We start from the raw sequence: 27,612 nt of genomic DNA, 5'->3' as shown, positions 1-27,612 counted from the left end.
TGTTTCGTGTGTTCCTACATGTCCCCCCAAAAAAATGAATATAGTTGATTCACAGTTTTGGTATTTTAACTTGCATGTCATGAGGATAGAACAAATCAACATGCAGCACGATGGCCGACGCAGACGCTGAGCAGAGCCAGTTTAGTCAGCGTGTTACATTAGGCCCATATTGACTATGCAGTTTACACTAGACCGTATCATTGGCCTCGATGTGTTTAACTCAAAACCTTTGTGTATTGACCTTATTGACCAAAAATGAACTGAAGTATGTGTGAACTATATTATTGTAACGACCCTGGGTTTATAATGATTATTTTATCATTATTATTAGTTTATAATTATTATTATCCTACTATCAAGGAGTCGTTATGACCATTAGACCAGTGTGATGTAAATTCCGGGGAAACACATCCTCGGGAATTACATAAGAAACTATATTACTGAATGAGCCCTGGTGATAATGCCATTTAAAAGACCGCAGAATCCACAAAGTCTCCCATCAATTATGTCCCCGGAAGTGGTGGAAATATACCCTTTAAAGAGCACCCCCCAGAACTCAACCGCTCACCAATCGACCGCTTGATTGGAGGAGATAAGGCTATCCGCCGCGGTCGGATCTTTGAATTAAAAAAAAAAATATTATTATAGGCCTTTACGGTATTTATATTACATTTTGCACAATGCGATGATAACGTCACGCAGGCATTGATATTTAGGTTTGAAGATAATTTAAAAAAAAGACGATGCCTGGTGAAGCGCGGTTCCATCAGTGCGCCTCTATTGCAGGTCATCTGAAAACAACAATAGATATATCATGTCGTGTTTGAGCGTCGCATGCAGCGCTGTTATTGTCCTGTTCGGAGCGGTTTGCAGCGTTTTCATATTCTGTGAGTATCTGATTTATTACGCCGCGATATTACAGTGTGGTTGGCCTGGGATCGACCATGGTGCCCCGGCGAGTGAGAGGAGCGCAGACGGCCAACCAGAGCCGGAGGTTCTCCGCGCTATGGTGCTGTCAGACACGCATCTCCTCGGCGCTGTCGGAGGGCACTGGTTCGACAAACTGCGAAGGTAATTCATCCTCATAAATCTATATGTTATTATGCATTTTATTTTATTGTGAAACAACAACAACAAAAAAGTATGTTTTGCATAGTTTCTAGGGAACGCATGACGCTCGGTGTCAGCCTATATCCACGCTGTCTCTAAGCAGATTAGAGCAGTTCAGTCGTCAGCAATAACAACAGACAAGGGTAATGCATGGTGCGCTGAGCTGACGGATGATTGACTGATGTATGGTCTGTCTCTGTGCAACCCAGGGAATGGCAGATGGAACGAGCTTTCCAGACCGCCCTGGCCCTGCTCCGACCTGAGGTCGTCTTTATACTGGGGGATGTGTTCGATGAGGGGAAATGGAGCTCTCCGAAGGTATGTAGCCATAACAAGCACCTTGTAGGTCTACTGCAGTGAATTTGGTGGTGTGTGTGTGTGTGTGTGTGAGGGGGGGGAGGGATTCGAAACCTACAACTCTTAGTCCTAGCCATTACGCAAAGAGGACCAAACCCTTTGATGTTAATTCTTGCAACGCTAGGCATCTTTCTGTAATGGTCATAGACCTAAAATATTTAGGTCAGAAACACTATTACATGTATCTGTAATGTGTTTCTGTAATAGTGTAACTGCTACATTTATAACTATTGTTCTACTCTATTCTACTTCATGTATAAAAAAATAAAAAAATAAAAATAAAATATATATATATATACAGTTGAAGTCGGAAGATTACATACTTAGGTTGGAGTCATTAAAACTTGTTTTTCAACCACTCCACAAATGTCTTGTTAACAGACTATAAATTTGGCAAGTCAGTTAGGACATCTACTTCGTGCATGACACAAGTAATTTTACCAACAATTGTTTACAGACAGATTATTTCACTTATAATTCACTGTATCACATTTCCAGTGGGTCAGAAGTTTACATACACTAAGTTGACTGTGCCTTTAAACAGCTTGGAAAATTCCAGAAAATGATGTCATGGCTTTAGAAGCTTCTGATAGGCTAATTGACATAATTTGAGTCAATTGGAGGTGTACCTGTGGATGTATTTCAAGGCCTACCTTCAAACTCAGTGCCTCTTTGCTTGACATCATGGGAAAATAAAAATAAATCAGCCAAGACTTCAGAAAAATAATTGTAGACCTCCACAAGTCTGGTTCATCCTTGGGAGCAATTTCCAAATGCCTGATGGTACCACGTTCATCTGTACAAACAATAGTACGCAAGTATAAACACCATGGGACCACGCAGCCGTCATACCGCTCAGGAAGGAGACGCATTCTGTCTCCTAGAGATGAACGTACTTTGGTGCAAATCAACCTTGTGAAGATGCTGGAGGAAACAGGTACAAAAGTATCTATATCCACAGTAAAACAAGTCCTATATCGACATAACCTGAAAGGCCGCTCAGCAAGGAAGAAGCCACTGCTCCAAAACCACCATAAAAAAAGCCAGACTACAGTTTGCAACTGCACATGGGGACAAAGATTCACCCAACTTGTTGTGGGAAGATTGTGGAAGGCTACCCAAAATGTTTGACCCAAGTTAAACAATTTAAAGGCAATGCTACCAAATACTAATTGAGTGTATGTAAACTTCTGACCCACTGGGAATGTGATGAAAGAAATAAAAGCTGAAATAAATCACTCTACTATTATTCTGACATTTCACATTCTTAAAATAAAGTGGTGATCCTAACTGACCTAAGACAGGGAATTTTTACTTTAAATGTCAGGAATTGTGAAAAACTGAGTTGAAATTTATTTGGCTAAGGTGTATGTAAACTTCCCAACTTCAACTGTACCATGGGTTTTATTTCCCCACGTAACAGAACTGGGAGGATGATGTCTGTCGCTTCCAGAAGATGTTTAGACATCCCAGTGACACAGAGCTGGTAGTTCTGGTTGGAAACCACGACATCGGCTTCCACTACGAGTAGGTGAACATCCACCATGAACTGATGGCACATTCTACTGTAGAATCGATACTGATGGCACATTACACTGTATAATCTATACTGATGGCACATTTTATACTGTAGAATCTGGACTGATGGCACATTATACTGTAGAATCTATACTGATGGCACATTATACTGTAGAATCTAGACTGATGGCTCATTATACTGTAGAATCTGGACTGATGGCACATTATACTGTAGAATCTATACTGATGGCACATTATACTGTAGAATCTAGACTGATGGCACATTATACTGTGGAATCTAGACTGATGGCACATTATACTGTAGAAACTATACTGATGGCACATTACACTGTATAATCTATACTGATGGCACATTTTATACTGTAGAATCTGGACTGATGGCACATTATACTGTAGAATCTATACTGATGGCACATTATACTGTAGAATCTAGACTGATGGCTCATTATACTGTAGAATCTGGACTGATGGCACATTATACTGTAGAATCTATACTGATGGCACATTATACTGTAGAATCTAGACTGATGGCACATTATACTGTGGAATCTAGACTGATGGCACATTATACTGTAGAATCTAGACTGATGGCACATTATACTGTAGAATCGATACTGATGGCACATTATACTGTAGAATCTATACTGCTGGCACATTATACTGTAGAATCGATACTGATGGCCCATTATACTGTAGAATCAATACTGATGGCACATTATACTGTAGAAACTATACTGATGGCACATTATACTGTAGAATCTATACTGATGGCACATTTTATACTGTAGAATCTGGACTGGTGGCACATTATACTGTAGAATCAATACTGATGGCACATTATACTGTAGAAACTATACTGATGGCACATTACACTGTATAATCTATACTGATGGCACATTTTATACTGTAGAATCTGGACAGATGGCACATTATACTGTAGAATCTATACTGATGGCACATTATACTGTAGAATCTAGACTGATGGCTCATTATACTGTAGAATCTGGACTGATGGCACATTATACTGTAGAATCTATACTGATGGCACATTATACTGTAGAATCTATACTGATGGCACATTATACTGTAGAATCTATACTGATGGCACATTATACTGTATAATCTAGACTGATGGCACATTATACTGTAGAATTTAGACTGATGGCACATTATACTGTATAATCTATACTGATGGCACATTATACTGTAGAATCTATACTGATGGCACATTATACTGTAGAATCTATACTGATGGCACATTATACTGTAGAATCTAGACTGATGGCACATTATACTGTAGAATCTAGACTGATGGCACATTATACTGTAGAATCTAGACTGATGGCATATTATACTGTAGAATCTATACTGATGGCACATTATACTGTAGAATCTATACTGATGGCACATTATACTGTAGAATCTATACTGATGGCACATTATACTGTAGAATCTAGACTGATGGCACATTATACTGTAGAATATAGACTGATGGCACATTATACTGTAGAATCTAGACTGATGGCACATTATACTGTAGAATCTGTACGGTAACCTCTCTGTTACGTCAACATTCTAGCACTGTACGGCAGCCTCTCTGTTACGTGAACATTCCGGTACGGTAACCTCTCTGTTACGTGAACATTCCAGTACGGTAACCTCTCTGTTATGTGAACATTCCGGTACGGTAACCTCTCTGTTACGTGAACATTCCGGTACGGTAACCTCTCTGTTTCGTGAATATTCCGGTACGGTAACCTCTCTGTTTCGTGAACATTCCGGTACCGTACGGCAGCCTCTCTGTTACGTGAACATTCTAGTACGGTAACCTCTCTGTTACGTGAACATTCTAGTACGGTAATCTCTCTGTTACGTGAACATTCCGGTACGGGAACCTCTCTGTTACGTGAACATTCCGGTACGGTAACCTCTCTGTTACGTGAACATTCCGGTACGGTAACCTCTCTGTTTCGTGAACATTCCGGTACCGTACGGTAACCTCTCTGTTACGTGAACATTCCGGTACCGTACGGTAACCTCTCTGTTACGTGAACATTCTAGTACCGTACGGCAGCCTCTCTGTTACGTTAACATTCCGGTACGGTAACCTCTCTGTTACGTGAACATTCTAGTACCGTACGGCTGCCTCTCTGTTACGTGAACATTCTAGTACCGTACGGTAACCTCTCTGTTATGTGAACATTCTAGTACCGTACAGCAGCCTCTCTGTTACGTGAACATTCTAGTACCGTATGGTAACCTCTCTGTTACGTGAACATTCTAGTACCGTACCCTAACCTCTCTGTTACGTGAACATTCTAGTACCGTACGGTAGCCTCTCTGTTACGTGAACATTCTAGTACCGTACCCTAACCTCTCTGTTACATGAACATTCTAGTACCGTACGGTAACCTCTCTGTTACGTGAACATTCTCGTACCGTACGGTAACCTCTCCGTGAACATTCTAGTACCGTACGGTAACCTCTCTGTTACGTGAACATTCTAGTACCGTACGGTAATCTCTCTGTTCCGGTACGGTAACCTCTCTGTTACGTGAACATTCCGGTACGGTAACCTCTCTGTTACGTGAACATTCCGGGTACAGTAACCTCTCTGTTACGTGAACATTCGCGATAAATGATGAATTGAGTCAAACTGTTAACGAGATGAAAAGAAGCCCATAAAGTCTCACAAATAATCCACACAGCAGTTTGGACTTGGACTGAAGTCTAACTGTCTTGGTTCTTTGTCCTCCTGAAGAATGGACTGGTTCAAGTTACAGCGCTTTGAGAAGGCCTTCAATACCACCTCCACCAGAATGGTCACCAAGAAAGGAGTGAAGTAAGTCACTGCGCTGTTTGACCTCCTTATGTAAATCTCTCTCCATCCCCACTCTATCATCTCTACCCTGTCTCTCTTATCTCTGTCTCGCTTGTTCCCCTCTCTCTTCCTCTCACTCTATCATCTCTACCCTGTTTCTCTTATCTCTGTCTCGCTTGTTCCCCTCTCTCTTCCTCTCTTTCCCTCTGTCTCTTTCTCTCTCCATCCCCACTCTATCATCTCTATCATCTCTCTTATCTCTGTCTTGCTTGCTCCCTTCTCTCTCGCTCTCCATCTCTCGGTGTGTCTTTCTCGCTTGTTCCCCTCTCTCTTCCTCTCTTTCCCTGTCTCTCTCTATTCAACCCCCAGCCTGTATGTATTCTGTGAGATCAGCATTTAAATCCCTTCATGATGATCCATCCTGTTTTATGTTTGTTGTGTCTCTGTCTCTCTACTGTGTAAACCCTAAGTGTTGTCTCTCTACTGTATAAACCCTCAGGTGTTGTCTCTGTCTCTCTACTGTGTAAACCCTAAGGTGTTGTCTCTCTACTGTGTAAACCCTAAGGTGTTGTCTCTCTACTGTATAAACCCCAAGGTGTTGTCTCTGTCTCTCTACTGTATAAACCCTAAGGTGTTGTCTCTCTACTGTATAAACCCTAAGGTGTTCTCTCTCTACTGTGTAAACCCTAAGGTGTTGTCTCTCTACTGTGTAAACCCTAAGGTGTTGTCTCTCTACTGTATAAACCCTAAGGTGTTGTCTCTCTACTGTATAAACCCTAAGGTGTTGTCTCTGTCTCTCTACTGTGTAAACCCTAAGGTGTTGTCTCTCTACTGTGTAAACCCTAAGGTGTTGTCTCTCTACTGTGTAAACCCTAAGGTGTTGTCTCTGTCTCTCTACTGTATAAACCCTAAGGTGTTGTCTCTACTGTGTAAACCCTAAGGTGTTGTGTCTCTACTGTATAAACCCTAAGGTGTTGTCTCTCTACTGTATAAACCGTAAGGTGTTGTCTCTCTACTGTATAAACCCTAAGGTGTTGTCTCTCTACTGTATAAACCCTAAGGTGTTGTCTCTGTCTCTCTACTGTATAAACCCTAAGGTGTTGTCTCTCTACTGTATAAACCCTAAGGTGTTGTCTCTGTCTCTCTACTGTATAAACCCTAAGGTGTTGTCTCTCTACTGTATAAACCCTAAGGTGTTGTCTCTGTCTCTCTACTGTATAAACCCTAAGGTGTTGTCTCTCTACTGTATAAACCCTAAGGTGTTGTCTCTCTACTGTATAAACCCTAAGGTGTTGTCTCTCTACTGTATAAACCCTAAGGTGTTGTCTCTGTCTCTCTACTGTGTAAACCCTAAGGTGTTGTCTCTCTACTGTGTAAACCCTAAGGTGTTGTCTCTCTACTGTATAAACCCTAAGGTGTTGTCTCTCTACTGTATAAACCCCAAGGTGTTGTCTCTGTCTCTCTACTGTATAAACCCTAAGGTGTTGTCTCTCTACTGTATAAACCCTAAGGTGTTGTCTCTGTCTCTCTACTGTGTAAACCCTAAGGTGTTGTCTCTCTACTGTATAAACCCTAAGGTGTTGTCTCTGTCTCTCTACTGTATAAACCCTAAGGTGTTGTCTCTCTACTGTGTAAACCCTAAGGTGTTGTCTCTCTACTGTATAAACCCTAAGGTGTTGTCTCTCTACTGTATAAACCCTAAGGTGTTGTCTCTGTCTCTCTACTGTATAAACCCTAAGGTGTTGTCTCTACTATATAAACCCCAAGGTGTTGTCTCTGTCTCTCTACTGTATAAACCCTAAGGTGTTGTCTCTTTACTGTATAAACCCTAAGGTGTTGTCTCTACTGTATAAACCCTAAGGTGTTGTCTCTCTACTGTATAAACCCTAAGGTGTTGTCTCTGTCTCTCTACTGTATAATACCCTAAGGTGTTGTCTCTGTCTCTCTACTGTATAAACCCTAAGGTGTTGTCTCTCTACTGTGTAAACCCTAAGGTGTTGTCTCTCTACTGTATAACCCCTAAGGTGTTCTCTGTCTCTCTACTGTATAAACCCCAAGGTGTTGTCTCTCTACTGTATGAACCCTAAGGTGTTGTCTCTCTACTGTATAAACCCTAAGGTGTTCTCTGTCTCTCTACTGTATAAACCCCAAGGTGTTGTCTCTCTACTGTATAAACCCTAAGGTGTTGTCTCTCTACTGTATAAACCCTAAGGTGTTGTCTCTGTCTCTCTACTGTATAAACCCTAAGGTGTTGTCTCTCTACTGTGTAAACCCTAAGGTGTTGTCTCTCTACTGTATAAACCCTAAGGTGTTGTCTCTCTACTGTATAAACCCTAAGGTGTTGTCTCTGTCTCTCTACTGTATAATACCCTAAGGTGTTGTCTCTCTACTGTATAAACCCTAAGGTGTTGTCTCTCTACTGTATAAACCCTAAGGTGTTGTCTCTGTCTCTCTACTGTATAAACCCTAAGGTGTTGTCTCTCTACTGTATAAACCCTAAGGTGTTGTCTCTCTACTGTATAAAAACGCAAGGTGTTGTCTCTCTACTGTATAAAACGCAAGGTGTTGTCTCTCTACTGTATAAACCCCAAGGTGTTGTCTCTCTACTGTATAAACCCTAAGGTGTTGTCTCTTTACTGTATAAACCCTAAGGTGTTGTCTCTCAACTGTATAAACCCCAAGGTGTTGTCTCTCAACTGTATAAACCCCAAGGTGTTGTCTCTCTACTGTGTAAACCCTAAGGTGTTGTCTCTCTACTGTATAAACCCTAAGGTGTTGTCTCTCTACTGTATAAACCCTAAGGTGTTGTCTCTCTACTGTATAAACCCCAAGGTGTTGTCTCTCTCTCTACGGTATGAACCCCAAGGTGTTGTCTCTCTCTCTACGGTATGAACCCCAAGATGTTGTCACTCTACTGGTGAACAGGTTTGTGTCTCTCGTTGTTTTTTTCTCTAGCTTTCTGTTGGTCAACAGCGTGGCGTTGCATGGTGACGGTTGTCCTATCTGCCAATCAGTGGAGAAACAGCTTCACACACTGTCCAGGGACCTCAACTGTTCACTACTACAGGTGGGTCTTCTACCACCCACACACACCCACACCAAGAGTCCAGGGACTTAAACTATTCCCAGTGAGTGCCCTCTACAACTCAGACATTTAAAGGAGTTAAAGCTGGAGTCTGATTCTTTACGACTTTCCTGAAGTGGATCCTTTGTTCGTACCCCCTCAGGGAAATTGAACTTATTCCAGAGTCCGCTCCAAGACTCCGCTGGAGGAGAAGAGGTATTCGGAGTGGACTTCTAGTCCGACTCAGGAGGAGTGCACATCATCCACCGCTTCCGAGTATATTACTCGCTAATGTTCAGTCCCTGGATCATAAAGTAAACAAGCTCAGGGCGAGGATCTCCTTCCAGAGAGACATCAGGGATTGTAACATACTCTGTTTCATGAGAGCGTGGCTCTCTCTTGACATACTGTCCCTATCCAAACAGCCAGCTGGGATCTCAGTACATCGCACAGACAGGAATAAAGAACTCTCTGGGAAGAAGAAAGGCGGGGGGGGGGCAAAGATAACTGAATTACCAAGAAAGCAAAGATAACTGAAGAACCAAGAAAGAAAAGATAACTGAACTAAATGACTTTCGTCCCATAGCACTCACTTCTGTCATCATGAAGTGCTCCGAGAGACTAGTCAAGGATCATATCACCTCCACCTTACCTGATACCCTAGACCCACTTCAATTTGTTTACCGCCCCATTCAACACCATAGAACCCTCCAAACTCGTCATCAAGCTCAAGACCCTGGGTCTCGACCCCGAACCTGTGCAACTGGGTACTGGACTTCCTGACGGGCTGCACCTTAGAGACTGCACCACCCGGTTACTCAACCCTGCACCTTAGAGGATGCTGCCCTATATACATAGACATGGAATCACTTGTCACTTTAATAATGTTTACATACTGTTTAACTCATAATTACATTACAGCCTTATTCTAAAATGGATTTTTTAAATGTTTTTCTTCAATCTACATACAATACCCCATCATGACAAAGAGAAAACAGCTTTTCCTAATTTATTCAAATTTAAAAACTGAAATACTTTATGTACATAAGTATTCAGACCCTTTGCTATGAGACTTGAAATTGAGCTCAGGTGCATCCTGTTTCCATTGATGATCCTTGAGATGTTTCTACAACTTGATTAGAGTCCACCTGTGGTAAATTCAATTGACTGGACATGATTTAGAAAGACACGCACCTGTCTATATAAGGTCCCACAGTTGACAGTGCATGTCAGAGCAAAAAAACAAGCCATGAGGTCGAAGGAATTGTCCGTAGAGCTCCGAGACAGGATTGTGTCGAGGCACAGATATGGGGAAGGGTACCAAAACATGTCTGCAGCATTAAAGGTCCCCAAGACCACAGTGACCTCCATCATTCTTAAATGGAGGAAGTTTGGAACCACCAAGACTCTTACTAGAGCTGGCTGCCCGGAAAAACTAAGCAATCGGGGGAGAAGGGCCTTGGAAAATATTGCACGCGCGATAAAGCAGCATGTATATTGCGACTGTATGTACCACAATGCTCCTCTCCTCTGTTTCACTTTAATGTTTTGTTATCTGCCAGAATTCTCAGTCCAGCATTATAAGAGAATACTGCCAAGACGCGTGGACCTATCCTTCTACAACACCTATCATCCTGCAGGTAGATACAATCTTTATTACATAGTAACAGCCACTACACTGTAACATAGTAACAACCACTACACTGTTACATAGTAACAACCACTACACTGTTACATAGTAATAACCCCTGTTACATAGTAACAACCACTACACTGTTACATAGTAACAACCACTACACTGTTACATAGTAACAACCGCTACACTGTTACATAGTAACAACCACTACACTGTTACATAGTAACAACCACTACACTGTTACATAGTAACAACCACTACACTGTTACATAGTAATAACCCCTGTTACATAGTAACAACCACTACACTGTTACATAGTAACAACCACTACACTGTTACATAGTAACAACCACTACACTGTTACATAGTAACGACCACTACACTGTTGCATAGTAACAACCACTACACTGTTACATAGTAACAACCACTACACTGTTACATAGTAACAACCACTACACTGTTACATAGTAATAACCCGTTACATAGTAACAACCACTACTGTTACATAGTAACAACCACTACACTGTTACATAGTAACAACCACTACACTGTACATAGTAACAACCACTACCTGTTACATAGTAACAACCACTACACTGTTACATAGTAACAACCACTACACTGTTACATAGTAACAACCACTACACTGTTACATAGTAACAACCACTACACTGTTACATAGTAATAAACCCCTGTTACATAGTAACAACCACGTACACTGTTACATAGTAACAACCCCTGTTACATAGTAACAACCACTACACTGTTACATAGTAACAACCACTACACTGTTACATAGTAACGACCACTACACTGTTGCATAGTAACAACCACTACACTGTTACATAGTAATAACCCCTGTTACATAGTAACAACCACTACACTGTTACATAGTGAACAACCACTACACTGTTACATAGTAACAACCACTACACTGGTTACATAGTAACAACCACTACACTGTTACATAGTAACAACCACTACACTGTTACATAGTAACAACCACTACACTGTTACATAGTAACAACCACTACACTGTTACATAGTAACAACCACTACACTGTTACATAGTAACAACCACTACACTGTTACATAGTAATAACCACTACACTGTTACATAGCAATAAACCCTGTTACATAGTAACAACCACTACACTGTTACATAGTAACAACCACTACAACTGTTACATAGTAACAACCACTACACTGTTACATAGTAATAACCCGTTACATAGTAACAACCACTACACTGTTACATAGTAACAACCACTACACTGTTACATAGTAATAACCCCTATTACATAGTAATAACCACTACACGGTTACATAGTAACAACCCTGTTACATAGTAACAACCACTACACTGTTATATAGTAACAACCACTACACGGTTACATAGTAACAACCACTACACTGTTATATAGTAACAACCACTACACGGTTACATAGTAACAACCACTACACTGTTACATAGTAATAACCCCTGTTACATAGTAACAACCACTACACTGTTACATAGTAACAACCACTACACTGTTACATAGTAATAACCCCTGTTACATAGTAATAAACCCTGTTACATAGTAACAACCACTACACTGTTACATAGTAACAACCCCTGTTACATAGTAACAACCCCTGTTAAATAGTAACAACCCCTGTTACATAGTAACAACCCCTGTTACATAGTAATAACCCCTGTTACATAGTAACAACCACTACACTGTTACATAGTAACAACCCCTGTTACATAGTAACAACCACTACACGGTTACATAGTAACAACCCCTGTTACATAGTAACAACCACTACACTGTTACATAGTAACAACCCCTGTTACATAGTAACAACCACTACACTGTTACATAGTAACAACCCCTGTTACATAGTAATAACCCCTGTTACATAGTAATAACCCCTGTTACATAGTAATAGCCCCTGTTACATAGTAACAACCACTACACTGTTACATAGTAACAACCCCTGTTACATAGTAACAACCCCTGTTACATAGTAACAACCCCTGTTACATAGTAACAACCACTACACTGTTACATAGTAACAACCCCTGTTACATAGTAACAACCACTGCACTGTTACATAGTAACAACCCCTGTTACATAGTAACAACCTCTGTTACATAGTAACAACCCCTGTTACATAGTAACAACCACTACACTGTTACATAGTAACAACCCCTGTTACATAGTAACAACCCCTGTTACATAGTAACAACCTCTGTTACATAGTAACAACCCCTGTTACATAGTAACAACCCCTGTTACATAGTAATAACCCCTGTTACATAGTAATAACCCCTGTTACATAGTAATAAACCCTGTTACATAGTAACAACCACTACACTGTTACATTGTAATAACCCCTGTTACATAGTAACAACCACTACACTGTTACATAGTAATAACCCCTATTACATAGTAACAACCACTACACTGTTACATTGTAATAACCCCTGTTACATAGTAACAACCACTACACTGTTACATAGTAATAACCCTTATTACATAGTAACAACCACTACACTGTTACATAGTAACAACCACTACACTGTTACATAGTAACAACCACTACACTGTTACATAGTAATAACCACTACACTGTTACGTAGTAACAACCACTACACTGTTACATAGTAACAACCACTACACTGTTACATAGTAACAACCACTACACTGTTACATCGTAACAACCACTACACTGTTACATAGTAATAAACCCTGTTACATAGTAACAACCCCTGTTACATAGTAACAACCACTACACTGTTACATAGTAATAACCCTTATTACATAGTAACAACCACTACACTGTTACATAGTAACAACCACTACACTGTTACATAGTAACAACCACTACACTGTTACATAGTAATAACCACTACACTGTTACGTAGTAACAACCACTACACTGTTACATAGTAACAACCACTACACTGTTACATAGTAACGACCACTACACTGTTACATAGTAACAACCACTACACTGTTACATAGTAACAACCACTACACTGTTACATCGTAACAACCACTACACTGTTACATAGTAATAAACCCTGTTACATAGTAACAACCACTACACTGTTACATAGTAATAAACCCTGTTACATAGTAACAACCCCTGTTACATAGTAACAACCCCTATTACATAGTGGTTACATGTTACATGTTAATGCCCCTTCATGCTTCAAGAGATAAAGTGAGGAGAGCGTTAGTGTCCTGCTTTCAAGACGCTGCAGTTGTTTGTAATTTTCAAATGTATCTGGAACTTGTGACATCGTCTTTTGTATTTTTCTGTACCAGGTATTCAACAGCTTTTCCTGTCTGTTTCTCCCTCAGCATTACCCTCTGTACCGGGTGAGTGATGCGGGCTGTACGGGTCGGGATGCTGCTCCTCCTGAAGAGCGCCACCTGCTGTTCAGAGAGAAGTATGACGTGCTGTCTCAGGAGGCCTCTCACAGGGTATGTGGACTACTGATAGACTGGTCCCAGATCAGTTTGAGCTCTTGCCAACCTCCATTGCTGTTATTTTCAAGCGCAATATGTTTTGAATAATAACTGACAGGGAGATGACATGACAACATGAACAGACTGGCAGTCACGATGGTCATCATGTTTTTAGTTTTTAGTCATTAAGAACAAATTCTTATTTGCAATGACAGCCTAGGAACAGTGGGTTAACTGGTCTAGGAACAGTGGGTTAACTGCCTTGTTCAGGGGGCAGAACGACAGATTTTACCTTGTCAACTTGGGGATTCAATCAGCAACCTTTCGGTTACGTGCCCAACGCTCTAACCACTAGGCTACCTGCCTCTAACCACTAGTCTACCTGCTGCCCCACTAGGCTACCTGCCTCTAACCACTAGGCTACCTGCCTCTAACCACTAGGCTACCTGCCTCTAATCACTAGTCTTCCTGCCTCTAACCACTAGTCTTCCTGCCTCTAACCACTAGTCTTCCTGCCTCTAACCACCAGGCTACCTGCTGCCCCACTAGGCTACCTGCTGCCCCACTAGGCTACCTGCTGCCCCACTAGTCTACCTGCTGCCCCACTAGGCTACCTGCCTCTAACCACTAGTCTACCTGCCTCTAACCACTAGTCTACCTGCCTCTAACCACTAGTCTACCTGCCTCTAACCACTACTCTATCTGCTGCCCCACTAGGCTACCTGCCTCTAACCACTAGTCTACCTGCCTCACTGCTAGGCTACCTGCCTCTAACCACTAGGCTACCTGTCGCCCCGCTAGTCTACCTGCCGCCCCACTAGGGTACCTGCCGCCCCACTAGGCTACCTGCCTCTAACCACTAGGCTACCTGCCTCTAACCACTAGGCTACCTGCCTCTAACCATTAGGCTACCTGCCGCCCCCACTAGGCTACCTGCCTCTAACCACTAGGGTACCTGCCGCCCCACTAGTCTACCTGCCTCTAACCACTAGTCTACCTGTCTCTAACCACTAGTCTACCTGCCTCTAACCACTAGTCTACCTGTCTCACTGCTAGGCTACCTGCCTCTAACCACTAGTCTTCCTGCCTCTAACCACTAGTCTACCTGTCTCACTGCTAGGCTACCTGCCTCTAACCACTAGTCTTCCTGCCTCTAACCACTAGTCTACCTGTCTCACTGCTAGGCTACCTGCCTCTAACCACTAGGCTACCTGCCTCTAACCACTAGGCTACCTGCCTCTAACCACTAGGCTACCTGCCTCTAACCACTAGGCTACCTGCCTCTAATCACTAGTCTTCCTGCCTCTAACCACTAGTCTTCCTGCCTCTAACCACTAGTCTTCCTGCCTCTAACCACCAGGCTACCTGCTGCCCCACTAGGCTACCTGCTGCCCCACTAGGCTACCTGCTGCCCCACTAGTCTACCTGCTGCCCCACTAGGCTACCTGCCTCTAACCACTAGTCTACCTGCCTCTAACCACTAGTCTACCTGCCTCTAACCACTAGTCTACCTGCCTCTAACCACTACTCTATCTGCTGCCCCACTAGGCTACCTGCCTCTAACCACTAGTCTACCTGCCTCACTGCTAGGCTACCTGCCTCTAACCACTAGGCTACCTGTCGCCCCGCTAGTCTACCTGCCGCCCCACTAGGGTACCTGCCGCCCCACTAGGCTACCTGCCTCTAACCACTAGGCTACCTGCCTCTAACCACTAGGCTACCTGCCTCTAACCATTAGGCTACCTGCCGCCCCACTAGGCTACCTGCCTCTAACCACTAGGGTACCTGCCGCCCCACTAGTCTACCTGCCTCTAACCACTAGTCTACCTGTCTCTAACCACTAGTCTACCTGCCTCTAACCACTAGTCTACCTGTCTCACTGCTAGGCTACCTGCCTCTAACCACTAGTCTTCCTGCCTCTAACCACTAGTCTACCTGTCTCACTGCTAGGCTACCTGCCTCTAACCACTAGTCTTCCTGCCTCTAACCACTAGTCTACCTGTCTCACTGCTAGGCTACCTGCCTCTAACCACTAGGCTACCTGCCTCTAACCACTAGGCTACCTGCCTCTAACCACTAGGCTACCTGCCTCTAACCACTAGGCTACTCCTACCCTAGGCTACCTGGCGCCCCACTAGGCTACCTGCCTCTAACCACTAGGCTACCTGTCTCTAACCACTAGGCCACCTGCCTCTAACCACTAGGCTACCTGCCTCTAACCACTAGGCTACCTGGCGCCCCACTAGGCTACCTGCCTCTAACCACTAGGCTACCTGTCTCTAACCACTAGGCCACCTGCCTCTAACCACTAGGCTACCTGCCTCTAACCACTAGGCTACCTGGCGCCCCACTAGGCTACCTGCCTCTAACCACTAGGCTACCTGTCTCTAACCACTAGGCCACCTGCCTCTAACCACTAGGCTACCTGCCTCTAACCACTAGGCTACCTGCCTCTAACCACTAGGCTACCTGCCTCTAACCACTAGGCTACCTGCCGACCCACTAGGCTACCTGACTCTAACCACTAGGCTACCTGCCGCCCCACTAGGCTACCAGCCTCTAACCACTAGGCTACCTGCCGCCCCACTAGGCTACCTGCCGCCCCACTAGGGTACCTGCCGCCCCACTAGTCTACCTGCCTCCCCACTAGTCTACCTGCCGCCCCACTAGTCTACCTGCCTCCCCACTAGTCTACCTGCCTCCCCACTAGTCTACCTGCCTCCCCACTAGTCTACCTGCCTCCCCACTAGTCTACCTGCCTCCCCACTAGTCTACCTGCCGCTTTCCTCATCTATAGTGTGGCCATCATGTTAGCTTTCAACATGTATAGTGTGGTCATCATGTTAGCTTTCAACATCTATAGTGTGGCCATCATGTTAGCTTTCAACATCTATAGTGTGGCCATCATGTTAGCTTTCACCATCTATAGTGTGGTCATCATGTTAGCTTTCACCATCTATAGTGTGGTCATCATGTTAGCTTTCAACATCTATAGTGTGGCCATCATGTTAGCTTTCACCATCTATAGTGTGGTCATCATGTTAGCTTTCACCATCTATAGTGTGGTCATCATGTTAGCTTTCAACATCTATAGTGTGGCCATCATGTTAGCTTTCACCATCTATAGTGTGGCCATCATGTTAGCTTTCAACATCTATAGTGTGGCCATCATGTTACCTTTCACCATCTATAGTGTGGCCATCATGTTAGCTTTCACCATCTATAGTGTGGTCATCATGTTAGCTTTCACCATCTATAGTGTGGTCATCATGTTAGCTTTCACCATCTATAGTGTGGCCATCATGTTAGCTTTCACCATCTATAGTGTGGCCATCATGTTAGCTTTCACCGTCTATAGTGTGGTCATCATGTTAGCTTTCACCATCTATAGTGTGGTCATCATGTTAGCTTTCACCATCTATAGTGTGGCCATCATGTTAGCTTTCAACATCTATAGTGTGGCCATCATGTTAGCTTTCACCGTCTATAGTGTGGCCATCATGTTAGCTTTCACCATCTATAGTGTGGCCATCATGTTAGCTTTCACCATCTATAGTGTGGTCATCATGTTAGCTTTCACCATCTATAGTGTGGTCATCATGTTAGCTTTCAACATCTATAGTGTGGCCATCATGTTAGCTTTCACCATCTATAGTGTGGCCATCATGTTAGCTTTCAACATCTATAGTGTGGCCATCATGTTAGCTTTCACTATCTATAGTGTGGCCATCATGTTAGCTTTCACCATCTATAGTGTGGTCATCATGTTAGCTTTCACCATCTATAGTGTGGTCATCATGTTAGCTTTCACCATCTATAGTGTGGCCATCATGTTAGCTTTCACCATCTATAGTGTGGCCATCATGTTAGCTTTCACCGTCTATAGTGTGGTCATCATGTTAGCTTTCACCATCTATAGTGTGGTCATCATGTTAGCTTTCACCATCTATAGTGTGGCCATCATGTTAGCTTTCAACATCTATAGTGTGGCCATCATGTTAGCTTTCACCGTCTATAGTGTGGTCATCATGTTAGCTTCATGCTAACATGCTTCATGCTATCATGTTAGCTTCATGCAGCTCTCTCTGACCTCTCTGACCTCTCTTACTTATGGGCGTCTTGGTTATCCAGTAAATTATTATTTAGTTGAGGACCACCCCGGTACTAGAGGACATACAGAGCATTCAAAAAGTATTCAGACCCCTGGACTTTTTCCACATGTTGTTACGTTACAGCCTTGTTCTAAAATGGATTAAATAGATTTTTTTCCCTCATCAATCTACACACAACACCCCATAATGACATCACAATACCCCACAATGACACCACAATACCCCATAATGACACCACAATACCCCATGATGACACCACAATACCCCATGATGACACCACAATACCCCATAATGACACCACAATACCCCATAATGACACCACAATACCCCATAATGACACCACAATACCCCATAATGACACCACAATACCCCATAATGACACCACAATACCCCATGATGACACCACAATACCCCATAATGACACCACAAATACCCCATGATGACACCACAATACCCCATGATGACACACAACCATAATGATGACACCACAATACCCCATAATGACACCACAATACCCCATAATGACACCACAATACCCCATATGACCACAACCCATAATGACACCACAATACCCCATAATGACACCACAATACCCCATGATGACACCACAATACCCCATGATGACACCACAATACCCCATAATGACACCACAATACCCCATAATGACACCACAATACCCCATAATGACACCACAATACCCATAATGACACCACAATACCCCATAATGACACCACAATACCCCATGATGACACCACAATACCCCATAATGACACCACAATACCCCATAATGACACCACAATACCCCATAATGACACCACAATACCCCATAATGACACCACAATACCCCATAATGACACCACAATACTTTTTTAAAATTGTGATGTCATCATGGGGTATTGTGATGTCATTATGGGGTATTGTGATGTCATTATGGGGTATTGTGATGTCATTATGGGGTATTGTGATGTCATCATGGGGTATTGTGATGTCATTATGGGGTATTGTGATGTCATCATGGGGTATTGTGATGTCATCATGGGGTATTGTGATGTCATTATGGGGTATTGTGATGTCATTATGGGGTATTGTGATGTCATTATGGGGTATTGTGTGTAGACTGATGAGGGGGGGGGATAATTTGATCTATTTTAGAACGTAACAAAATGTGGAAAAAGGGAAGGGGTCTGAATACTTTCTGAATGTAAAGTCAGATTTTCATCTAGTGATCTAAACCTAGATACAGGAACTGAGTGTTTGATTGGTTCTCACCCTCCCTCCCAGCTGCTGCAGTGGTTTTCATTAGAGTGGTGAACCTAGATACAGGAACTGGTTATCAAGAGTGTTTGATTGGTTCTCACCCTCCCTCCTAGCTGCTGCAGTGGTTTAAGCCCCGCCTGGTTCTCAGTGGCCACACCCACAGTGGTTGTCAGGTTCTCCATGACAACAAGTACCCAGAGATCAGTGTTCCGTCCTTCAACTGGAGGAACCGCAACAACCCCAGTTTCATACTGGTAAGTCACTAACTAACTAACTAACTAACAAATTAACTAATTATACCTACTGTACCACAACTCTAATAATGCCTTGGTACCTCTTAGCCTGATCCCACACCAGTTGGTGCTTCAGCCATCTCCTTTAATCCCAGGATGTACACACACATCTCTACCTCTACCTTTCTCTCTCCTCTCCCTCCATCACCTCCCTCTCTCTCTCCTCTCCCTCCATCACCTCCCTCTCTCTCTCCTCTCCCTCCATCACCTCCCTCTCTCTCTCCTCTCCCTCCATCACCTCCCTCTCTCTTTCCTCTCCCTCCACCTCCCTCTCTCTCTCTCTCCTCTCCCTCCATCACCTCCCTCTCTCTCCTCTCCCTCCATCACCTCTCTCTCTCTCTCTCCTCTCCCTCCATCACCTCTCTCTCCTCTCCCTCCATCACCTCCTCTCTCTCCTCTCCTCTCCCTCCATCACCTCTCTCTCTCCTCTCCCTCTGTCACCCCCCCTCTCTCTCTCCTCTCCCTCTGTCACCCCCTCTCTCTCTCTCCTTCCCCTCCATCACCCCTCTCTCTCTCTCTTCTCCCTCCGTCACCCCCTCTCTCTCCTCCCCCTCCGTCACACCTCTCTCCGGCACCCCCCTCTCTCTCCATCCATCACTCTCCATCCTATACCCCCCTCTCTCTCTCTTATCCTCCGTCACCCCCCCTCTCTCTCCTCTCCCTCTGTCACCCCTCTCTCTCCTCTCCCTCTGTCACACCTCTCTCCCGCACCCCCCCCTCTCTCTCTCCATCCGTCACTCTGCATCCTACACCGCCCCCCTCTCTCTCTCGCTCCATCACCCCCCCCTCTCTCTCTCTTCTCCCTCCATCACCCCCCCTCTCTCTCTCTTCTCCCTCCATCACCCCCCCCTCTCTCTCTCCTCTCCCTCTGTCACCCCCTCTCTCCCTCCATCACCCCCCCTCTCTCTCTCCCTCCATCACCCCCCTCTCTCCCTCTCTTCTCCCTCCATCACACCCCCCTCTCTCTCTCTCCTCTCCCTCCGTCACCACCTCTCTCTCCTCTCCCTCTGTCATCCCCCTCTCTCTCTCTGTCACCCACCTCTCTCCTCTCCCTCCGTCACCACCTCTCTCTCCTCTCTCTCCTCTCCCTCTGTCACCCCCCTCTCTCTCTCCTCTCCCTCCGTCACCACCTCTCTCTCCTCTCCCTCTGTCACCCCCTCTCTCCCTCCGTCACCACCTCTCTCTCCTCTCCCTCCGTCACCCCCCTCTCTCTCTCCTCTCCCTCCATCACCACCTCTCTCTCCTCTCCCTCTGTCACCACCTCTCTCTCCTCTCCCTCTGTCACCCCCTCTCTCTCTCTCCTCTCCCTCTGTCACCCCCCCTCTCTCCCTCCGTCCCCCCCCTCTCTCCCTCCCCCTCTGTCACCCCCCTCTCTCCCTCCGTCACCCCCCCTCTCTCTCTTCTCCTTCTGTCACCCCTCTCTCTCTTCTCCCTCCGTCACCCCTCTCTCTCTTCTCCCTCCGTCACCCCCCCCTCTTTCTCTTCTCCCTCTGTCACCCCCTCTCTTTCCCTCCGTCACCCCTCTCTCTCTTCTCCTTCTGTCACCCCTCTCTCTCTTCTCCCTCCGTCACCCCTCTCTCTCTTCTCCCTCCGTCACCCCCCCCTCTTTCTCTTCTCCCTCTGTCACCCCCCTCTTTCCCTACGTCACCCCTCTCTCTCTTCTCCCTCCATCACACCCCCCTCTCTCTCTCTCCTCTCCCTCCGTCACCACCTCTCTCTCTCTCCCTCCATCACCCCCCTCTCTCTCTCCTCTCCCTCCATCACCACCTCTCTCTCCTCTCCCTCTGTCACCACCTCTCTCTCCTCTCCCTCTGTCACCCCCCTCTCTCCCTCCGTCCCCCCCCTCTCTCCCTCCCCCTCTGTCACCCCCCTCTCTCCCTCCGTCACCCCCCCTCTCTCTCTTCTCCTTCTGTCACCCCTCTCTCTCTTCTCCCTCCGTCACCCCTCTCTCTCTTCTCCCTCCGTCACCCCCCCCTCTTTCTCTTCTCCCTCTGTCACCCCCTCTCTTTCCCTCCGTCACCCCTCTCTCTCTTCTCCCTCTGTCACCCCCTCTCTCTTCTCCTTCTGTCACCCCTCTCTCTCTTCTCCCTCCGTCACCCCTCTCTCTCTTCTCCCTCCGTCACCCCCCCCTCTTTCTCTTCTCCCTCTGTCACCCCCCTCTTTCCCTACGTCACCCCTCTCTCTCTTCTCCCTCCATCACACCCCCCTCTCTCTCTCCTCTCCCTCCGTCACCACCTCTCTCTCTCTCCCTCCATCACCCCCCCCCTCTCTCTCTCCTCTCCCTCTGTCACCCCCCTCTTTCCCTCCGTCACCCCCCCTCTCTCTCTCTTCTCCCTCTGTCATCCCTCTCTCCCTCCATCACATCTCTCTCTCTCCATCACAACCCTCTCTCCCTCCATCACACCTCTCTCTCTCCATCACAACCCTCTCTCCCTCCATCACACCTCTCTCTCTCCATCACAACCCTCTCTCCCTCCATCACACCTCTCTCTCTCCATCACAACCCTCTCTCCCTCCATCACACCTCTCTCTCTCCATCACAACCCTCTCTCCCTCCATCACACCCCTCTCTCCCTCTCTCCCTCCGTCACCCCTCTCTCTCTCTCCTCTCCAAGGGTTCGTTCTCCTCCAGTGGTTATGGCCTGTCTAAGTGTTTCCTTCCAGAGGAGAGTACAGTGATAGCCCTCTACTGCTCTACAGGAGCCAGCCTCCTCTTCCTCCTCCCTCTGGTCCACTGCCTGTGGATGCGAGGCCTTTTCCGGTGCCTCATCCTCTGTCCAATCAGCAAACACAAGTTTCTCTGACGGTCTCAGGTAGAGGTTGTCCCTGACTGCTGAATGATACAGGGTGAGATATGGGCTACATCCCATCTCAAATGGCACCCTATTCCCTATTAAGTGCACTACTTTTAACCAGGTTAGCCCATAGGTGCTCTGGTAAGAAGTAGTGTACTATGTAGGGAATAGGGCGCAACTTGGGACGTAGCCACGCTGTCCTCCCCCTAAAGCAGAGGTGGCTGGTGCTCCTGCCCTGGGAGGCTGCCGTGGGTTTGCAGGGTTGTGCTCCACCAGGTCATGTGAACACAGGACCAAGTCTTGCTGTTTTGCTGACAGGTTTGTTAGAGTAGGGCTGAAACAAAAGCCTGCACACCCAGTAGCCTTCCAAAAGGAAAATTGGTCATCCTGTTGGGAGGTAAAGTAATCTGACTCTAGATCTGTAGTTAAGGACAGCCTCTACCTGGAGAGAACCTGTGTGACCCCCTCCCCCCCCCCACACACAGAGACTTGGACCTTTTTGAAATTCTGTATTTTTCTTTCTTTCAAGCTGTGAAATTCCACATTCCGAAAAGAACAAAGAACAGAGTTCAGGATAGAGAACAGGGGTCAGGATGGAGAACAGGGGTCAGGATAGAGAACAGGGGTCAGGATAGAGAACAGGGGTCAGGATAGAGAACAGGGGTCAGGATAGAGAACAGGGGTCAGGATAGAGAACAGGGGTCAGGATAGAGAACAGGGGTCAGGATAGAGAACAGGGGTCAGGATGGAGAACAGGGGTCAGGATGGAGAACAGGGGTCAGGATAGAGAACAGGGGTCAGGATGGAGAACAGGGGTCAGGATGGAGAACAGGGGTCAGGATGGAGAACAGGGGTCAGGATAGAGAACAGAGTTCAGGATGGAGAACAGGGGTCAGGATGGAGAACAGGGGTCAGGATAGAGAACAGGGGTCAGGATAGAGAACAGGGGTCAGGATAGAGAACAGGGGTCAGGATGGAGAACAGGGGTCAGGATAGAGAACAGAGTTCAGGATAGAGAACAGGGGTCAGGATAGAGAACAGGGGTCAGGATGGAGAACAGGGGTCAGGATAGAGAACAGAGTTCAGGATAGAGAACAGGGGTCAGGATAGAGAACAGGGGTCAGGATAGAGAACATGGGTCAGGATGGAGAACAGGGGTCAGGATAGAGAACAGAGTTCAGGATAGAGAACAGGGGTCAGGATAGAGAACATGGGTCAGGATGGAGAACAGGGGTCAGGATAGAGAACAGGGGTCAGGATAGAGAACATGGGTCAGGATGGGGAACAGGGGTCAGGATAGAGAACAAGGGTCAGGATGGAGAACATGGGTCAGGATAGAGAACATGGGTCAGGATAGAGAACAGGGGTCAGGATGGAGAACAGGGGTCAGGATGGAGAACAGGGGTCAGGATAGAGAACAGGGGTCAGGATGGAGAACAGGGGTCAGGATAGAGAACATGGGTCAGGATGTAGAACAGGGGTCAGGATAGAGAACAAGGGTCAGGATGGAGAACATGGGTCAGGATAGAGAACATGGGTCAGGATAGAGAACAGGGGTCAGGATGGAGAACAGGGGTCAGGATGGAGAACAGGGGTCAGGATAGAGAACAGGGGTCAGGATGGAGAACAGGGGTCAGGATGGAGAACAGGGGTCAGGATGGAGAACAGGGGTCAGGATGGAGAACAGGGGTCAGGATAGAGAACAAGGGTCAGGATGGAGAACATGGGTCAGGATAGAGAACATGGGTCAGGGTAGAGAACAGGGGTCAGGATGGAGAACAGGGGTCAGGATGGAGAACATGGGTCATGATAGAGAACAGGGGTCAGGATGGAGAACAGGGGTCAGGATGGAGAACAGGGGTCAGGATGGAGAACAGGGGTCAGGATGGAGAACAGGGGTCAGGATGGAGAACAGGGGTCATGATAGAGAACAGGGGTCAGGATGGAGAACAGGGGTCAGGATGGAGAACAGGGGTCAGGATAGAGAACAGGGGTCAGGATAGAGAACAGGGGTCAGGATGGAGAACAGGGGTCAGGATGGAGAACAGGGGTCAGGATAGAGAACAGGGGTCAAGATAGAGAACAGGGGTCAGGATAGAGGTCAGGACAGTGGATCAGGATAGAGAACAGACAACCTGATCCACTATCCTGACAACGCCAGAGGCACGGAGCCAGTGTTTTCATACCCTCACCTTGTACAGAGAGTACTGGTCGATGTCCTTGTTCTGGCGTTCGGAAATGGACCATTCAACTCCGATGAAGGACAACTTCACTGTCAGTCATCAAGATGTTCCTCTCTTCGCACCAGGAAGTACAAGGTTCACTGTCAGTCATCTAGATGTTCCTCTCTTCGCACCAGGAAGTACAAGGTTCACTGTCAGTCATCTAGATGTTCCTCTCTTCGCACCAGGAAGTACAAGGTTCACTGTCTCCCATCTTCCTCTGTGTGGCCCGTAACCATAAAGCAACTCAGAGGAAGAGTGCTGATCTAGGATCAGGCTGTTTCTGTCCAGGTCATCTTTAGGGGCTCCCGAGTGCCGCAGCGGTCTAAGGCACTGCATCTCAGTGCTTGAGGCGTCACTACAGACACCCCGGTTAGATTCCAGGCTGTATCACAACCGGCCGTGATTTGGAGACCCATAAGGCGGCGCACAATTGGCCCCAGCGTCGTCCCGGTTTTGGCCGGTGTCGGCCGTCATTGTAAATAAGAATTTGTTCTTAACTGACTTGCCTAGTTAAATATATATATATATTTTTAAATAATCTTGTTTAAAAGACTAACCTGATTCTAGATCAGCACCTACCCAGAGAGGCTTTGTGGGTAACGGGTCCTGATCTCTATTATATATACTGATACCAGAAGTGCATGTCTTCAAGCAGCATTTAATGTATTAAAGACACACGTCGCCCTGACAACGATAATGGACTTTTATAACTGTTGTTTTCATTCTTTTTTCTCCTCCTGTATGCAAATGTATGTAAATATATTTAAATTCCTGATGTAAATACCAATAAAGGGAATTATGTCAACAGTTTTTAAGAGTTCAGGTGGATTTTGTCGTGAGTGTAGAACGCTGCGGGAGAACCCAGTTTATCTAGAGGTAGTAACCTTTTCTGTTACGGTGGGTTGATAACCAGTTAACTAGTTGACCAGGAACTAAATAGGCCTGAACTGTTTTCTGAGGTTTAAATAGCGATCGGCTACTTTATTGACACAGTCATTTAGTTAAGAAAAGTGCAAGACGAGTAGGTTGTTGTTGTTGTTAAAAAAAAAAGGTGGAAAGTAGCCTGGGAACCATAGCGACCTATTTATGAAAAGTATCACCATCTATAGCAACTAGCAACAGATGACGTGACTTACCGAAATAGGATGTGTTTAAAGATGCCATCTGCTTCCACCTAGACCACGCTATAACTCAGCATAGCAGAATTACAACATAACTGACGAGAGGAAATAGTCACACAATGGACACTGGCTGGGTTCTGAGAGGGAACCCATAGGACTCTGGTCTAAAGTAGTGCACTATGTAGGGAATAGGGTTCTATAGGACTCTGGTCTAAAGTAGTGCACTATATAGGGAATACGGCTCTGGTCTAAATTAGTGCACTATATAGGGAATATGGTTCTATAGGACTCTGGTCTAAAGTAGTGCACTATGTAGGGAATAGGGTTCCATAGGGCTCTGGTCTAAAGTAGTGCACTATATAGGGAATAGGGTTCTATAGGACTCTGGTCTAAAGTAGTGCACTATATAGGGAATAGGGTTCTATAGGACTCTGGTCTAAAGTAGTGCACCATATAGGGAATAGGTCTCTGGTCTAAATTAGTGCACTATATAGGGAATACGGCTCTGGTCTAAATTAGTGCACTATATAGGGAATAGGGTTCTATAGGACTCTGGTCTAAAGTAGTGCACTATATAGGGAATAGGGTTCTATAGGACTCTGGTACAAAGTAGTGCACTATATAGGGAATAGGGTTCTATAGGACTCTGGTCTAAAGTAGTGCACTATATAGGGAATAGGTCTCTGGTCTAAATTAGTGCACTATATAGGGAATACGGCTCTGGTCTAAATTAGTGCACTATATAGGGAATAGGGTTCTATAGGACTCTGGTCTAAAGTAGTGCACTATATAGGGAATAGGGCTCTGGTCTAAATTAGTGCACTATATAGGGAATAGGGTTCTATAGGACTCTGGTCTAAAGTAGTGCACTATATAGGGAATAGGGTTCCATAATAGTGTTCCATTGGTGATCTTGTCTTGTTGGGTGCTGCTGACAGCCTGGCTGAGCCATGTCGGAACGCATCAGGTCTCTTCATATCCTTCCTCCTCTCCCTTCTTTAACATGCTGACTTACACTCAACGTAAAGAACATTAGGAACACCTTCCTAATATTGAGTTGCACCCCCTTGTGCCCTCCGAACAGCCTCACTTCGTCGGGGCATGGACTCTACAAGGTGTCGAAAGCGTTTCCACAGGGATGCTGGCCCATGTTGACTCCAATGCTTCCCACAGTTGTTGGCTGGATGTCCTTTGGATGGTGAACCATTCTGGATACACACAGGAAACTGTTGAGTGTGGAAAAACCCAGCAGCGTTGCAGTTCTTGACACAAACCGGTACACATGGCTCCTACTACTGTACCCCGTTCAAAGGCACACGTACACAATCCATGTCTCAATTGTCTCAAGACTTAAATCCTTCTTTAACATGTCTTCTCCCCTTCATCTACACTGATTGAAGTGGATTTAATAAGTGACATCAATAAGGGATCATAACTTTCACGGTGTTCCTAATGTTTTGAACAGTCAATGAAGACTACAGTATTACCTGGTCAGTCTGTGTCATGGTGTTCCTAATGTTTTGAACAGTCAATGGAGACTACAGTATTACCTGGTCAGTCTGTGTTCATAATGTTTTGTATACTCAAATGGAGACTACAGTATTACCTGGTCAGTCTATGTCATGGTGTTCATAATGTTTTGAACAGTCAATGGAGACTACAATATTACCTGGTCAGTCTCATGGTGTTCCTAATGTTTTGTATACTCAATGGAGACTACAGTATTACCTGGTCAGTCTATGTCATGGTGTTCATAATGTTTTGAACAATCAGTGGAGACTACAGTATTACCTGGTCAGTCTCATGGTGTTCATAATG

The 27,612-nt window shown here is 45.3% G+C and overlaps 1 protein-coding gene across 2 annotated transcripts; it reads left to right on the top strand.

Annotated features, from left to right (window-relative positions):
- The first annotated feature begins 558 nt into the window (after positions 1-558).
- On the top strand, positions 559-25,484 carry LOC109884682 (metallophosphoesterase 1-like). Of its 2 annotated transcripts, XR_004206368.1 has the most exons (10): positions 559-1,071; positions 1,320-1,428; positions 2,891-2,994; positions 5,768-5,848; positions 8,783-8,894; positions 10,454-10,531; positions 13,884-14,006; positions 19,474-19,614; positions 22,269-24,817; positions 24,869-25,484. XR_004206368.1 is itself a non-coding variant. In XM_031810331.1 (9 exons), exons 1-9 carry the CDS (start codon positions 815-817, stop codon positions 22,455-22,457), a joined length of 1,194 nt encoding a protein of 397 aa, XP_031666191.1. In that variant the 5' UTR covers positions 559-814; the 3' UTR covers positions 22,458-25,484. The 2 variants fall into 2 exon arrangements, 1 of the variants encoding a protein (XP_031666191.1); XM_031810331.1 differs by having other exon boundaries at positions 22,269-25,484.
- The last annotated feature ends 2,128 nt before the right edge of the window (positions 25,485-27,612 follow it).

Source organism: Oncorhynchus kisutch, linkage group LG30 (assembly GCF_002021735.2).
Source record: "Oncorhynchus kisutch isolate 150728-3 linkage group LG30, Okis_V2, whole genome shotgun sequence".
NCBI classification, from domain to species: Eukaryota; Metazoa; Chordata; class Actinopteri; order Salmoniformes; family Salmonidae; genus Oncorhynchus; species Oncorhynchus kisutch.
The sequence above is the reverse complement of the archived record's forward strand: the minus strand, read 5'-3'. Positions and strand labels throughout refer to the sequence as shown.